The sequence below is a fragment of the Amblyraja radiata genome, chromosome 1 (genome assembly GCF_010909765.2).
Source record: "Amblyraja radiata isolate CabotCenter1 chromosome 1, sAmbRad1.1.pri, whole genome shotgun sequence".
NCBI lineage: Eukaryota > Metazoa > Chordata > Chondrichthyes > Rajiformes > Rajidae > Amblyraja > Amblyraja radiata.
Window position 1 is genome coordinate 161,670,053 of NC_045956.1, and position 15,239 is coordinate 161,685,291.

At 44.3% G+C, this 15,239-nt stretch overlaps 1 protein-coding gene across 1 annotated transcript in view; it reads left to right on the plus strand.

Moving 5' to 3' along the window:
• Positions 1-15,239, plus strand: part of loxhd1 (lipoxygenase homology PLAT domains 1) — a 188,858-nt gene that overhangs the window by 163,857 nt on the left and 9,762 nt on the right. Inside the window, exons 36-41 of the mRNA XM_033034197.1 lie at positions 1-148; positions 1,619-1,827; positions 6,148-6,333; positions 6,997-7,124; positions 10,201-10,318; positions 12,539-12,716. Coding sequence (XP_032890088.1) covers positions 1-148; positions 1,619-1,827; positions 6,148-6,333; positions 6,997-7,124; positions 10,201-10,318; positions 12,539-12,716 — 967 coding nt within the window. The remainder of the gene's footprint in view (positions 149-1,618; positions 1,828-6,147; positions 6,334-6,996; positions 7,125-10,200; positions 10,319-12,538; positions 12,717-15,239) is intronic.

The window sequence follows — 15,239 nt, forward strand, 5'->3', positions numbered from 1 at the left end:
GGTTTTGAAGGTGATCGGACTAGTGTTCGCAGCTCTGCCAAAAGCCTACATGGCTCCTCATTGAGTCTCCGGAACCTAAACAATAGTGCCCTTAGCAAGAAGGGTAAACGGAAGAGTATTATTGAAGACACAATTGAAGAAGGGCCAAGTAAGATTACATACCACTTGAACTTGTTCATCTTTATATATATATAATAGGAAGTCTATTACTACCTCAGGATAATGTCTTGCGGCTCTTTATTAGTAAAGTGTGCGATGCACTACAAAATCCTGTCACATCTGTATTGATTACAGATGCAATCTCTTCCCCTCTGCACCACTGCTCCTCTTTCCCTCTGCCCCTCTCTCCCTCCCCTTCCACCTCTCTCCCTATCCTCTATCACATTGAACGCATTGGACTTTGTCTATGGAACCGGTACGCTGCAATGCTGAGAAGTATATTCTGCACTATCTTCCCCTTAGCACCCTCTATTGTACTTGAGTTGGGTGGATTGTATCTATATTAGGTATATCTGATCCGTTTGGATAGCATACAAAACAAAGCTTTTTACTGTACCTTGGTACATATGGCAATAATAAACTTAAACCTTAACTCAAAACTTCTCTGTGTCGTGTGTAGGAAGGAACATTGAGTGAAGTTAAAGGCAAATGAAAGAGAATGAGTTTCAGGCAAAGATGAGGGAGATGGGATTGATAGGATTCCACTGAGACTCAATGCGATCTAAAGAAATATGAAAAATGAATCAGACACCATAATAGCACAGCTCCAGCAACATGGGTCTAATCCTCACCTTCAGTGTTATCCATGTAGAGTTTGCTACGCTCGACCTGTGACCTCACGGGTTTCCTCCCACATCCTTAAGATGTGCATTTGTGTAGGTTAATTGGCCACTGTAAACTGACCCTGGTATGTTGGTGAATGTAGAGTCTATTGAAGAAGGTGACGAGATTGAGGAGAGAATAGCTTGCAGAGAAAATGCGTGAGGGAAGGAATGATCTGAGACCCGATGGGCCAAAATGGCTTCCTTGTACGTCATAAGAAAATATGATGGAAAATACATCAGAGAAAAGCAAACAATGTATGCAATGAAAAATGGGGGGATGAGAAATAAAAGCAAAATTATAGCACTGAGTAGAGGCAATCGAGGACAAGAGCAAGCAATGCATATTGAGGGACTAGAGATTAAAGGGGAAAGACATGATTTGAGAATTTTGATTAGAAATTTGAGAATTTCTCACAGCAATGGTGGGCTATTCAGCTGATCAATATGCCAGCCCTCAGAACATTTTTCATCATTCCCTTTCCCTCACTTATTTTCCCACAACTTATTTATGAAAAAGAATGAACACAATTGACAAGGGTTTTTAATCTCTGGTCAGTTGGCTTGGCTATTTTCTGTCACCCAGGCTTATTGTTAGTTCTGCAGTCTACAATGATTCACATTGCTACCGCTATCCCTGGAGAAGAATAGTCGCCATGAAGACTATATGGAGATCTATGATTATAAACCACTATTGATGAGTTTATAGTTTGCGGTTAAATGGCCACAGGGGGTCAAATCACAAGAAAACAACGTAAATAAGGTAACGCATTCCTTCTGCCCTCTTCTGTTTACAGCCATCCCCTACTGCATAACAATTACCACAGGCCTGGAACGGGATGCGGGCACCACCAGCAGGGCTTACGTCATTATAATGGGCGCTCACAAGAATCACACCTCGCGGATGTGGCTGGAGCTTCCTGAAGGGAAGAATGGATTTGTTCCCGGTTCAGTTGAAAAGTTCCAGATAAAGGGATTGGACATCGAAGATATCAAGAAAATTGAGGTGAGCTCAGATAATGATCGTCCTCCCACAGTATTTTAACTCTGCATATGGCTGTGCAGGACTAGTTTGTAAGAAGCAGGACGAACACATTTGACCAACTGTTGCAGCAAGAACGTTTCTGGATCATTTCACGATTAGCGGTTGATTTTTCCACCTTTCTTCTATGATCTAATTTCTATCCCCGCTGACTCCTGCAGCTAATCATGCGTTTATTGGCCTCTACTTCCTCTTCAGTTGGATGTTGTTTACCCGAATGCCCAGATACTAAGCATGGAGAGCACTGCAACTGACACACATACCAGGATGTTTTTATGAGGATGTTGTCAGGACCGGAGGGTGGGAGCTATCGGGAGAGGTTGAGTAGGCTGGGTCTCTATTCATGGGGCGCAGGAGGATGAGGGATGATCTTGTAGAGGTATATAAAATCGTGAGAGGAACAGATCGGGTAGATGCAGGAAAAATGTTCCCAATGTTGGGCGAGTCCAGAACCAGGGGCCACAGTCTTAGAATAAAGGGGAGGTCGTTTAAGACTGAGGTGAGAAAAAAACTTTTTCACGCAGAGAGTTGTGAATTTATGGAATTCCCTGCCACAGAGGGCAGTGGAGGCCAAGTCACTGGATGGATTTAAGAGAGAGTTAGATAGAGCTCTAGGGACTAGTGGGGTTAAGGGATATGGGGAGAAGGCAGGCATGGGTTATTGATAGGGGACGATCAGCCATGATCACAATGAATGGCGGTGCCGGCTCGAAGGGCCGAATGGCCTCCTCCTGCAGCTATTTTCTATGTTTCCATGCATAGCGTCTCATGTCCAGCATCCAAGAACGGGATAAGGGCCATTTAAGATCATGGGAAAAAAACTTTTTCATTCAGTCAGTAGTGAATCAAATTTTCTGCCCCTGATGGCGATAGATGGACATTTACTGAAGACCTGATGAATCGAGGACAAGAGGACATAGGTGTAAGGTGATGGGGAAGATATTTAATCGGAATCTGAGGGGTAACTTTATCACACAAAGGGTGGTGGATATATGGAACAAGCTGCCAGAGGAGGTAGTTGAAGCAGGGACTATCCTAATGTTTAAGAAACACTTAGACAGGTCAATGGATAGGGCAGGTGTGGAGGGATATGGAACTGGGATATGTTGTCCAGTATGGTCAAGTTGGGCTGAAGGGCCTGCTACCACGCCAGAAGACTCTATGCACCCACTCACATTCTGGCAACAACCCCTATTAACTACATTCCAAATGTTCAGTGTATCAGTCTAAGGTGTTTATGATTTATGATGGGCGGCACAGTGGTGCAGCAGTGGAGTTGCTGCCTAACAGTGTTTACAGCATCAGAGACCAGGGTTCGATCCCGACTACAGGTGCCGTCTCTACGGAGTTTGTACATTCTCACCGTGACCGCGTGGGTTTTCTCCAAGATTTTCGGTTTCCTCCCACACTCCAAAGGGGTACAGGTTTGTAGGTTAATTGGCTTGATATAAAAAAAGTGATTTTTCTCTAGTGTGTGTAGGATAGTGTTAATGTGTGGGGATCGTTGGTCGGTGTGGATTCAGTGGGCCGAAGGGCCGGTTTCCACGCTGTATCTTTAAACTAAACTAAACTGAAGTAAATTAAACTACATTTGCACAACCAACCTTATTGTTTGTGATATTTGCATCAACAGCCGATCCCAAAATTGAAAGAACTGTTCAAAACTCAATATTCAAAACTCAAAATACTAATAAAACCCACAATTCCTAGAAAGAAGACTTTAATCATTCACTAAAAACAAGGAACTGCAGATGCTGGTTAAAAAAAAAAGACATAGTGCTGGAGTAACTCAGGGGGTAAAGCTGGGGAACATTTCAGGTTTAGATTATTCTTCAGTTCTCCAGAAATGCTGCCTGACCCACTGAGTTACTCCAGCACTTTGTGTCTTTTTGTCAGCTGAAAGACAATCTATATTACTAAAAGTCTGATCTTGACCACTTCCTGTTGTTCTGTATATTGATTTTAGAAAAAACGCTGCCACTTACGGCTGTGATTTTTGGCCATCTTACTCAGAGTCTCCCTCCGCTGTGCAGGACAAGAGGATTTTTTCCATCGATTAAAAATAAAAGAGTTATTAGTGTTTAAAAAATGTTGAGATTGTCTCTCCTGAAGGCCACGCCCCTTCCGGAGGGACTATAAAACCCAGAAGTGTTAATTGCCTCAGTCAGTCTCTGCAAGATGGGGGAGAGAGAGGGTCACGTCTCCCAGTCTGAGCTGTGAATATCACTGAACACATGTATACTAAACCGTGAGTGTGGTTTAACTGACCTTGAGTGCCCTTAATGTGGTTTGAAAATGAAAATGCGGTTGGTTTGAAATAAAGCACAGCAAATGGTTGGTGGTGGTTGGTTTGAAATAAAGCACAGCAAATGGTTGGTGGTGGTTGGTTTGAAATGGCAATGATTAAAAGTCTAAACTTGACAACTTCCTGTTTGCACTGTATATTGATTTTAGATAAAATGCTCCCACATATGGCTGTGATTTTTGGCCATCTTACTCAGTCCCCCTCCGCTCATCTGGTGCAAAGGATTCTTCCCATCAATTACAAATTAAAATGTTATTAGTGTTTAAAAAATGTTGAGAATCTTTCTCCTGTCAATCATGCCATGAAGGCTACGCCCCTTCTGGTGGGAGGGGGGAGGGATTATAAAACCCGGAAGCCTGGGTGTGGCTCAGTCTCTGCAAGATGGGAGAGGGAGAGGGAGAGGGAGAGGGAGAGGGAGAGGGAGAGGGAGAGGGAGAGGGAGAGGGAGAGGGAGAGGGAGAGGGAGAGGGAGAGGGAGAGGGAGAGGGAACGACTGTCTGAGCTGTGAATCAACTGAACACACTGAATGTCTACTGAACTATGAATGTGGTGTTTTTGTGGTGCTTTTGTGGTGTTTTATGGTGGTTTCACCCGTCTTGAAATGGTATGAAACTGCATTTGAATATGGTGGCCTTGCACCCTGCATGAAATGGTATGAAACTGCATTTGAATTTGGTGGCCTTGCACCCTGCTTGAAGTTGTATGAAATTGCACTTGAATTTGGTGGCCTTGCACCCTGTTTGAAGTGGTATGAAATGCATTTGAATTTGGTGGCCTTGCACCCTGCTTGAAGTGGTATGAAATTGCACTTGAATTTGGTGGCCTTGCACCCTGTTTGAAGTGGTATGAAACTGCACTTGAGTTTGGTGACCTTGCACCCTTCTTGAAGTGGTAGGAAACTGCACTTGTGTTTGGTGGCCTTGCACCCTTCTTGAAGTGGTAGGAAACTGCACTTGAGTTTGGTGACCTTGCACCCTTCTTGAAGTGGTAGGAAACTGCACTTGAGTTTGGTGGATTTGCACCCTGCTTGAAGTGGTAGGAAACTGCACTGTAGTTTGGTGGACTTGCACCCTGATTGAAGTGGTATGAAATGGCACTTGAAATTGGTGGATTTGCACCCTGCATGAAGTGGTATGAAACTGCACTTGAATTTGGTGGCCTTGCACCCTGCTTGAAGTGGTCAGAAACTGCACTTGAATTCGGTGGCCTAGCACCCTGCTTGAAGTGGTAGGAAACTGCACTTGAATACGGTGGCCATGCATCCTGCTTGAAGTGGTAGGAAACTGCACCTGAATTTGGTGGCCTTGCACCCTGCTTGAAGTGGTATGAAACTGCACTTGAATTTGGTGGCCTTGCACCCTGCTTGAAATGGAATTTCAAGGAATAGCCGTGAGTCAACTACCAGCCCGCCAGCCGTGAGTGAGCTGCCTGCACATCAGGCTTATGTGACTGAGCTGCCACCTCAATAATCCATTTGGCCCACAATGTCTGTACTAGCCCTCTGGAAACCAGTCCCTTCAGCCCACAACACCCATACTAGCGCTCCAGAAAGGCCCCCCCCCCCACCCCCACTGGCCACCAATATTGGAATTGGTGGAGAGGTGGAATATTGCGTTGGGGGACCAGCCCTCCCATGTGAACATGGGACCCAACGGGTCCCACTTAGTCTAGTACATAATTACAATCGAACCATCCACCATGTACAGATATATGTTAAAGGGAATACTATGAATAACATTTAGTGCAAGATAAAGCCAGTAAAGTCCAATCAAAGATAGTCTGAGGGGTCTCCAATGGCAGCACAAGGCTGCGGCCCTTCCTTTATTTTAACTGTGACTACACTTAAAAAGATCTTTGTTGGCCGTAAGCCGTTTTGATGTACCTGAAGGTTGTGAAAGGTGCTATAAAAAGGCAACTTCTGTCTATTCATGTCTACAGTTGTGTGGTTTTTCAGTGTGCCTTTGTTCCTCTCCAAACAGCTGGGTCATGACGGTGCCACTCCAGAGAGCTGCTGGATGGTGGATGAGATGGAGATCACAGTGCCCACCAAAGGCATCATGTATGTCTTTCAGTGCAAATGCTGGCTTGCCAAAGACCGAGGGGATGGACTGACAGCTAGACTATTCAGCATCCTCGATGCAGAAACTATCCAAGTTGGCCAGAAGGTAAGGTCTTGCTCAACATAGAACATAGAGCAGCACAGGAACAGCCCCTTCGCCCCACAATGTCTGTGCCGAACATGATGCTAAAGATAAACTCATCTCATCTGCCTGTACATGATCCATATCCCTCGATTCCCTGCATTTCCCTGTGCCTATCTAAAAGCCTCTCAAACGCCACTATAAGATTGGAATCATTGCATTGGAGATAAACACAAAAGGTTGGAGTAACTCAGCGGGACATGCAGTATCTCTGGAGAAAAGGAATGGGTGACATTTCAGGTCGAGACCCTTCTTCAGACAGGTCATATTGGCCTCCACCCCCACCCCCACCACCAATAATGTGTTCCAGGCCACTACTGTTCTCTGCATACAAAAACGTGCCCCTCACATCTCCATGAAACCTTCCCCCTCTCACCTTATAGCTATGCCCTCTCGTCTTCAACATTTTCTCTCGGGGCAAAAGGTTCTGCCTATCTCCCCCATCTATGCCTCTTCTCAGAACTTCCCATAAATATAGATGCTAAACTATCTGATGGTACCTGATGCATGATCCAAATAGAAATGGGACAAATCGATCATATAGAAGAGAAATGATTGATACTGGTGAAATTCTCTGGTTAAATTTGTTATTTGTTAAGAGTTTCAAGGAATACGATTGTTGAACAGGTCCCTTTCGAAGTAACAGTGATTACCGGTGACACTCCAAATGCTGGGACTGATGCCAACATTTACATGTCTGTCTTTGGAGCCAACGGGACCTCGGAGGAGATGCTACTTGATAAAAATGGAGACAGGTTGGTTCCCGGTCCATTGCAGTTTCATCTTTTCCCCCACTTTTAACATTGGCATTTGGCATTGTCTGAATCCACCTGCATGATTCATCTCTTTGCTTTCCAAAATCGGGAATGTTCTGGAAGCCTTTACTTTTCACTAAAATAAAATCCATCCTTTGCCAGTCAATTTGCACAACGTTTTTGCATTTTTCATCGAATCTGGGGCTTCAGTGTATGAGGTGTTTTTTTAGCTCTGAACAAATATGCAGCATAATGAACCCATGAAAAACAATGACCTGATTAACCTCTTAGTTTAGTTTCGAGGTACAGCGCGGAAACAAGCCCTTAGGCTCACCGAGTCCGCACCGACAGGCGATCCCCGCACACTACCACTATCCTACACACACTAGGGACAATTTACAATTATAATAATAATAAATTTTATTTAATGGGCGCCTTTCAGACATCTCAAGGACACCTTACATAGTAATCGGAATAACATATAATCGGAATATAACAAGTAATAAAGACATCACAGAGACACAAATTAAAAACAGAATTCAATCCAAAAACAGAAAATCAAAAACACAGTGTGAAGAGAGAGCAGCGGCAGCCAAAGCGCGCCAGTGTCCACTCTCTCTTCACGGCAGCCATCTTGGACACAGACCTACAGGACTACAATTAGACAAAAAATCATCCCCCCACAGTGGATAGCACTGTGGAGAAAGGCACAATGTCCAGTCCCCACCCCATGTTCACCCCAAAGTCAGGCCTATTGAGGCCACCGCAATTGCCTCTACGGAGGCCCGATGTCCCTGGCCGTTCTCACCGGGTGGTCTTGCCCTGGCGTCGGGAGAGTCCTCTCGGCGGCTGGGCCACCTGGAACGGCCGCTTCAACCTACAAACTTATATGTCTTTGGAGTGTTGGAGGAAACCAGAGATTCAGGAAAAAAAACATGCAGGTCACGGGGAGAATGTACAAATTCTGTACAAACAGCAACCGTTTTCAGGATCAAACCCGGGTCTCTGGAACTGTAAGGCAGCAAACCTAGTGCTGCACCACTGTGCCGCCCTTTCATACTTGCTTATTATATAGAAGAACACCATTTGGCCCATCCAGACAATGATAGATCTTAAACAATTCCTTCACTCTCAATCCCCACTTATTTATCTGCAATCTATTCTCTCTTGCTTGTCCATCACTTCCACCCTGATTCTCCTCCCACTCACTTAACTATGGGTAATTTACAGTGTCCAGTTAACTGAACAATCAGCAGATCTTTAGGACATGGGACAATGCCAGGTAATCAAGGGGGGGGGGGTCACAAGGAAATGTGCAAACTCCACACCGACAAGGACGACACAGTGGTGCAGCAGTAGAGTTGCTGCCTTACACCGTTTACAGCTCCAGAGACCCTGTAGAGCCCAATCCCGACTACAGGTGCTGTCTGTGTGGAGTTTGTACGTTCTCCCCGTGACTGCATGGATATCTCCGATTTCCTCCCACACTCCAAAGACGTACAAGTTTGTAGGTTAATTGGCTTAGTATAAATGTAAATTATCCCTGGTGTGTGTAGATTCAGATTCAGATTCAGATTCAACTTTAATTGTCATTGTCAGTGTACAGTACAGAGACAACGAAATGCAGTTAGCATCTCCCTGGAAGAGCGACATAGAATATGAGCAATAAATACATCTATTTACATGCATACAGTCATAGTGTTTTCCTGGTGGGAGGAGTGTCCGGGGGGGGGGCGATTGGCAATCACCGAGTTACATTGTTGAGTAGTGTGACAGCCGCAGGGAAGAAGCTGTTCCTGGACCTGCTGGTCCGGCAACGGAGAGACCTGTAGCGCCTCCCGGATGGTAGGAGGGTAAACAGTCTATGGTTGGGGTGAGAGCAGTCCTTGGCGATGCTGAGCGCCCTTCAAAGACAACGCTTGCTTTGGACAGACTCAATGGAGGGGAGCGAGGAACCGGTGATGCGTTGGGAAGTTTTCACCATCCTCTGCAGTGCTTTCCAGTAGGGTAGTGTTAATGTGTGGTGATCGCTGATCGGTGCGGGCTCAGTGGGCCAAAGGGCCCGTATCTACGCCTAATCTCTAAACTAAACTAAACTAAACAAAACAACACCACAGGTCAGTAACGAACCTGCCGCCCAATAACAAAACCAAGCAACAATAAATCTAAATTCTACATCAGTTGGCTGGCTTCCATTCAGTCTGTTCCAAAACTATGATCCTTGAGCATTGACAGATGAACATAACAGGTCACTGCATGATAGACACAAAATGCTGGAGTACCTCAGCGGGCCAGGCAGCATCTCTGGAGGAAAGGAGTAGTTGACCCTTCCTCAGGATACTACATGCTTTTGTTGACACATGGTGCTGCCACACTCACCAACACCAATGGGGAAGGTTAATATCTTGTGAATGCCATAGAGACATAGAAACATAGAAAAATAGGTGCAGGAGTAGACCATTCAGCCCTTCAATATGATCATAGCTGATCATCTAAAATCAGTACCCCGTTCCTGCTTTTTCCCCAAATCCCTTCATTCTTTTAGCCCCAAGAGCTAAATCTAACTCTCCCTTGAAAACATCCAGTGAATTGGCCTTCACTGCCTTCTGTGGCAGAGAGTTTAGAGACAGTGTAACGGAACAGTAACTTTGGAGTGTGGGAGGAAATCAAAGCACCAGGAGAAAATCCACTCGGTCACAGGGAGAAGGTGCAAACTCTGTAAAGACAGCACCCGCAGGTGTTACGTTACGTAATCTGATATCCTTTGGGATCTGTACCACCGATCTGCTGAGCATGATAACAAAGGCATTAACAAGGTTAAAACTTAGAGTTAGAATTCTTGCTACACTTTGGTTTGGGATTATTACATCAACATGATTACTATTTTGATTCTTGCAGCTATATTTCTTAATCTTGTTCCATGAAAGACAAATACATAGATAAGAAAGGTTTAGAGGGAAATGGGCCAAAGTGGGGCTGGTGGGGCTGGTGTAAATGGGGCATGTTTGTCGGCATGGGCAAGTTGGGCTGAAGGGTCTGTTTCTTTGCTGTATGACTCTGTGCCCTTACTTTCCAGATTTGAGAGGGGTCAAGAAGATACCTTCACCATGGTGATTTCTGATATTGGTCCACTCAGAAAAGTAAGGATTCGCACTGATGCCAAAGGATGTCGTGCCGACTGGTTCCTAGATAAGGTGATGCCGAGACTTCAACAATAGATCAGAACACAATGGCCAGGGAACTGGAATAAGAGAGGAAGAATAAGAAAGTTGGAAACTATTTCCTCTGGTGGGAAGAATAGAGAAGATACATTGTGCAGAATATAGTTCTCAGTATTGTAGCGCATCAGTTCCATAGTCCAATTCCAAATATCCACAGTGGGGCAGAAGTGAATCGGACAGTACTCTACTTTAGATCATAAGACTGTTAAGTTGTTGTTAAGACATAAGATTGTTAAGGGTTTGGACACACGAGAGGCAGGAAACATGTTCCCGATGTTGGGGGAGGCCAGAACCAGGGGCCACAGTTTAAGAATAAGGAGTAAGCTATTTAGAACGGAGACGAGGAAACACTTTTTCTCACAGAGAGTGGTGAGTCTGTGGAATTCTCTGCCTCAGAGGGCGGTGGAGGCAGGTTCTCTGGATGCTTTCAAGAGAGAGCTAGATAGGGCTCTTTAAAATAGCGGAGGCAGGGGATATGGGGAGAAGGCAGGAACGGGGTACTGATTGGGGATGATCAGCCATGATCACATTGAATGGGGGTGCTGGCTCGAAGGGCTGAATGGCCTACTCCTGCACCTATTGTTTATTGTCTATAAGACCATAAGACATAGGAGCAGAGTTAGGCCATTTGGCCCATCGAGGCTCCACCACCATTTATTCATGGCTGATCTATGACTCTCTGCGAAGCAGTACACACATTCATGGCGGTGCATACATACATCGATGGTGACAAAATAGAAATGGACGAAAGCTTCAGGTTCTTTGGAATAAATATCACCCGCAATTTGTCCTGGACCAGCCACATCAAAGCGATGGCCAAGAAAACACACCAATGCCTCTACTTCCTTAGAAGGCTTACGAAGTTTGGCATGTCCACAACAATCCTCACCAACCTCTACAGTAAAAAAGCATTTTATCGAGATGCATTGTGGAATGGTTTGGGAACATCTACTCCAAGACCACAAGAAATTGCAGAGAGTTGTGGATGTAGCCCAGACCACCACGCAAACCAACCTCCCCTTCATGGAACCCCATCGACACCATGCTGTCTCAGCCACAAGCATAATCAAGGAGGAATCTCATTCCTCTTCCCCCCTCTCCCATCAGGCAAGAGGCACAGAAGTTTGAAAATGCACACCTCCAGATTCAGGGACAGTTTCTACCCAGCTGTTATCAGGCAACTGAACTGTACTCTCACCAGCTAGAGTGAGTCCTGACATCCCATCTCCCTCATTGGAGACCTTTGAGCTATCTTTAATCGGACTTTATCTTGCACTAAATGATATAGAATCATAGAAAATAGGTGAAAAGGTAGGCCATTCGGCCCTTCGAGCCAGCACCGTAATTCAATATGATCATGGCTGATCATCCAAAATAAGTACACCGTTCTGGCTTTTTCTCCCATATCCCTTGATTCCTTTAGCCTTAAGAGCTAAATCTCTCTCTTGAAAACATGCAGTGAATTGGCCTCCACTGCCTTCTGTGGCAGAGAATTCCACAGATTCACAACTCTCTGGGTGAAAGGTGTTTCCTCATCTCAGTCCTAAATGGCCGACACCTTATTCTTAAACTGTGACCCCTGGTTCCGGACTCCCCCAACATAGGGAACATTTTTCCTGCATCTAGCCTCTCCAATCCTTTAAGAATTTTATATGTTTCTATAAGATATCCTCTCATCCTTCTAAATTCCAGTGAATACAAGCCCAGTCGACCCATTCTTTCATCATATGTCAGTCCCACCATCCCGGGAATTAATCAGGTGAACCTACGCTGCACTCCCTCAATAGCAATAATGTCCTTCCTCAAATTAGGAGACCAGATACTGAGAAATGTGAGGTGTTGCAATTTGGAACGTTTAACATGGGCAGGGCCTACACAGTGAATGGTAAGCCTCTGGGTAGTGTTGTAGAGCAGGTGCATGGATCCTTGAAGGTGGAGTTGCAAGTAGATTGGGTGGGTTAAAAAGGCGTTTGGCACTTTGGCTTTCATCAGTCAGAGTATTGAGTGTAGAAGTTGGGAGGTTTCTTGCCCAAAGAATCGAGGACATAAGGACATAGATTTAAGGTGAAGGGGAAAAGATCTAATTGGAATCTGAGGGGTGACATTGTCAAAGCCATGAGCAAAGAACTTGGATGGGAAGTGTGCCTTGTTTATCTCAGCCAGGCTGCAAAGTATTTCTCTTTGTTCTTTAAGATTTTCATGCTGAATCAAAACACAAAGGAAATGACTGCATTTACCTTCAATGACTGGCTGTCGAAAACCCGCGGTACAAAGAGATTGACCATCTGCGAGCTGGCTGCTGTGGTCGACGAAGATGCGATGATGGAGAAAACAACCTACATCATCAACGTAAAAACCAGTGACGTTTCAGGTTGGTAAGAGCAGGATCGGTGAGTGTCAACAGTCACTGCTCACACTGAAATATAATACCCTGATGATGAAAGCTCATCCACTAGCAACCTGAATTTGGAATTGGAATTGGAATTTGAAATGGGAACAGCTCCATCCAAGACCACATGAAATTGCAGGGAATTGTGGACGCAGCCCAGACCATCACACAAACCAAACTCCTTTCTGTTGACTCCATTTACATTTCACGCTGCCTCGGCACAGCCACCAGCATAATCAAGGACGAGTCTCACTCCGGTCTCTCCCTCCTCTCCCCTCTCATCAGCCAAGAGGTACAGAAGTGTGAAAACACACCTCCACGTTCAGAGACAGTTTCTACCCAGCAGTTATCAGTTAACTGAACCATTCTATCAATAACTAGAGAATGGTCCTGAGCTACTAACTACCTCATTGGAGACTCTAGGACTATCACTAATCGGACTTTAGTGGACTTTATCTTGCACTAAATGTTACTCCCTTTATCATGTATCTGTACACTTTGGACGGCTTCATTATAACCACGTATTGTCTTTTTGCTGACTGGTTAGAAACATAGACATAGAAACATAGAAAATAGGTGCAGGCGGAGGCCATTCGGCCCTTCAAGCCAGCACCGCCATTCGTTGTGATCATGGCTGATCGTACCCTATCAATAACCCGTGCCTGCCTTCTCCCCATATCTCTTGACTCCACTAGCCCCTAGAGCTCTATCTAACTCTCTCTTAAATCTATCCAGTGACTTGGCCTCCACTGCCCTCAGTGGCAGGGAATTCCATAAATTCACAACTCTCTGGGTGAAAAAGTTTTTTCCCACCTCAGTTAGCACGCAACAAAAGTTTTTCACTGTACTTCGGTACATGCGACAATAAACTAAACGAAACTATAAAAAAGGAAGTTATAAGAAGCCAGAAGTAAAAGCAGGACAATGTGGGAAACACTGAGGAGGGTCAGGCAGCATCTGTGGAAAGGAGAACAGTTAATAATTCAGGGCAATGAGTTTATATCAGTGGGTGTAACACGTAGAATAACTATAGAGTTATGACATCCATGCATTAATTAACTGCATGACCTTATGCAAGATGCTTCCTTTCTTCTTGACTATGATGTCACTAATCCATCAAGGAATTAGTGGAGATGATCGAGACTATGTTTTTTTTATTAACGCTAAACACAAAAGAACAAAGAGATGCAAAGTATTGAATTTTTTAATTTTTTTATTTAACCTTTATTTAACCAGGAGAAGTCTCATTGAGATTAAAATTCTCTTTTACAAGAGAGTCCTGGCCAAGACAGGCAGCAGCACAGTTCCACAGTTACAGACAACAATTTAAAAAAAACAACAGAGAACATATAAATAGAGTCACGGTCAGAACATCATCAAACAAAGCATGTACAGACAGAAGAACCCGCTTCAACATCATTAAGAAGGGATTTAAATCTGTTTATAGAAACCAGCTCCTTAAGTTTCAGTTCATTCTGCAGCTGGTTCCATGCGAAGGGAGCAGCATAACTAAATGCCCTTTTCCCCAGTTCAGTACGGACTTTAGGTACAGTTAGTAAGAACAAGTCCTCAGAGCGGAGCTGATAAGTTCCTGTGCTTTTTCGAATTACATACTTCTGCAGGTATGAAGGAAGAACACCGAGGATAGTCTTATAAATAAAGATATGCCAATGATGGAGTCTGCGGGTGGACAGGGCAAACCATCCAACTTGAGCATACAAAGTGCAGTGGTGCGTGAGGGTTTTAAAATTAGTAACAAATCTCAGTGCTCCGTGATAGACCGTGTCCAAAGACTGTAGGCATTTTGAAGCATTCATATATAAAACATCATCATAGTCCAACACAGACATAAACGTTGCAGCAACAAGTCTTTTTTTGGCTTCAAAAGAAAAACAAGATTTGTTTCTAAAGTAAAAACCTAATTTTATCTTTATTTTTTTCATAAGTTGCTGGATATGAGATTTAAAAGAGAGAGAATCGTCAATTATAATTCCCAGATATTTATATTGAGACACAGATTCAACCACAGAGCCCTGCAAAGTGGTGATAGGAGGGAGGTCCGAGGGCTTTGATTTAGCTTTAGTGAACAGCATGAGCTTTGTCTTGTCAGCATTTAAAACAAGTTTTAAACAAGTAAAACAAGTTTTAAATCACACAGGTTACGTTGCACAGTGTTAAAAGCAGTTTGGAGCTGACAGAGAGCCTGATTTGGGGTAGACGCAGAGCAATATATCACTGTGTCGTCAGCATAAAAGTGAAAATTTGCGTTCGGAGCTTTATGATCTAGACTATTAATATAAATAGTAAATAATAAAGGTCCTAGAACCGATCCCTGTGGCACACCCTTGGATACATTAAGAGAGCTAGAAGTAATACCTTCTGCTCGCACACACTGGGATCTGCCTGATAGATAGTTTTTAAACCAACAGACAGCTTGATCAGACAAACCGATGCTGCATAGTCTTTGTAACAATAAGGCATTATCCACAGTATTGAAAGCCTTTG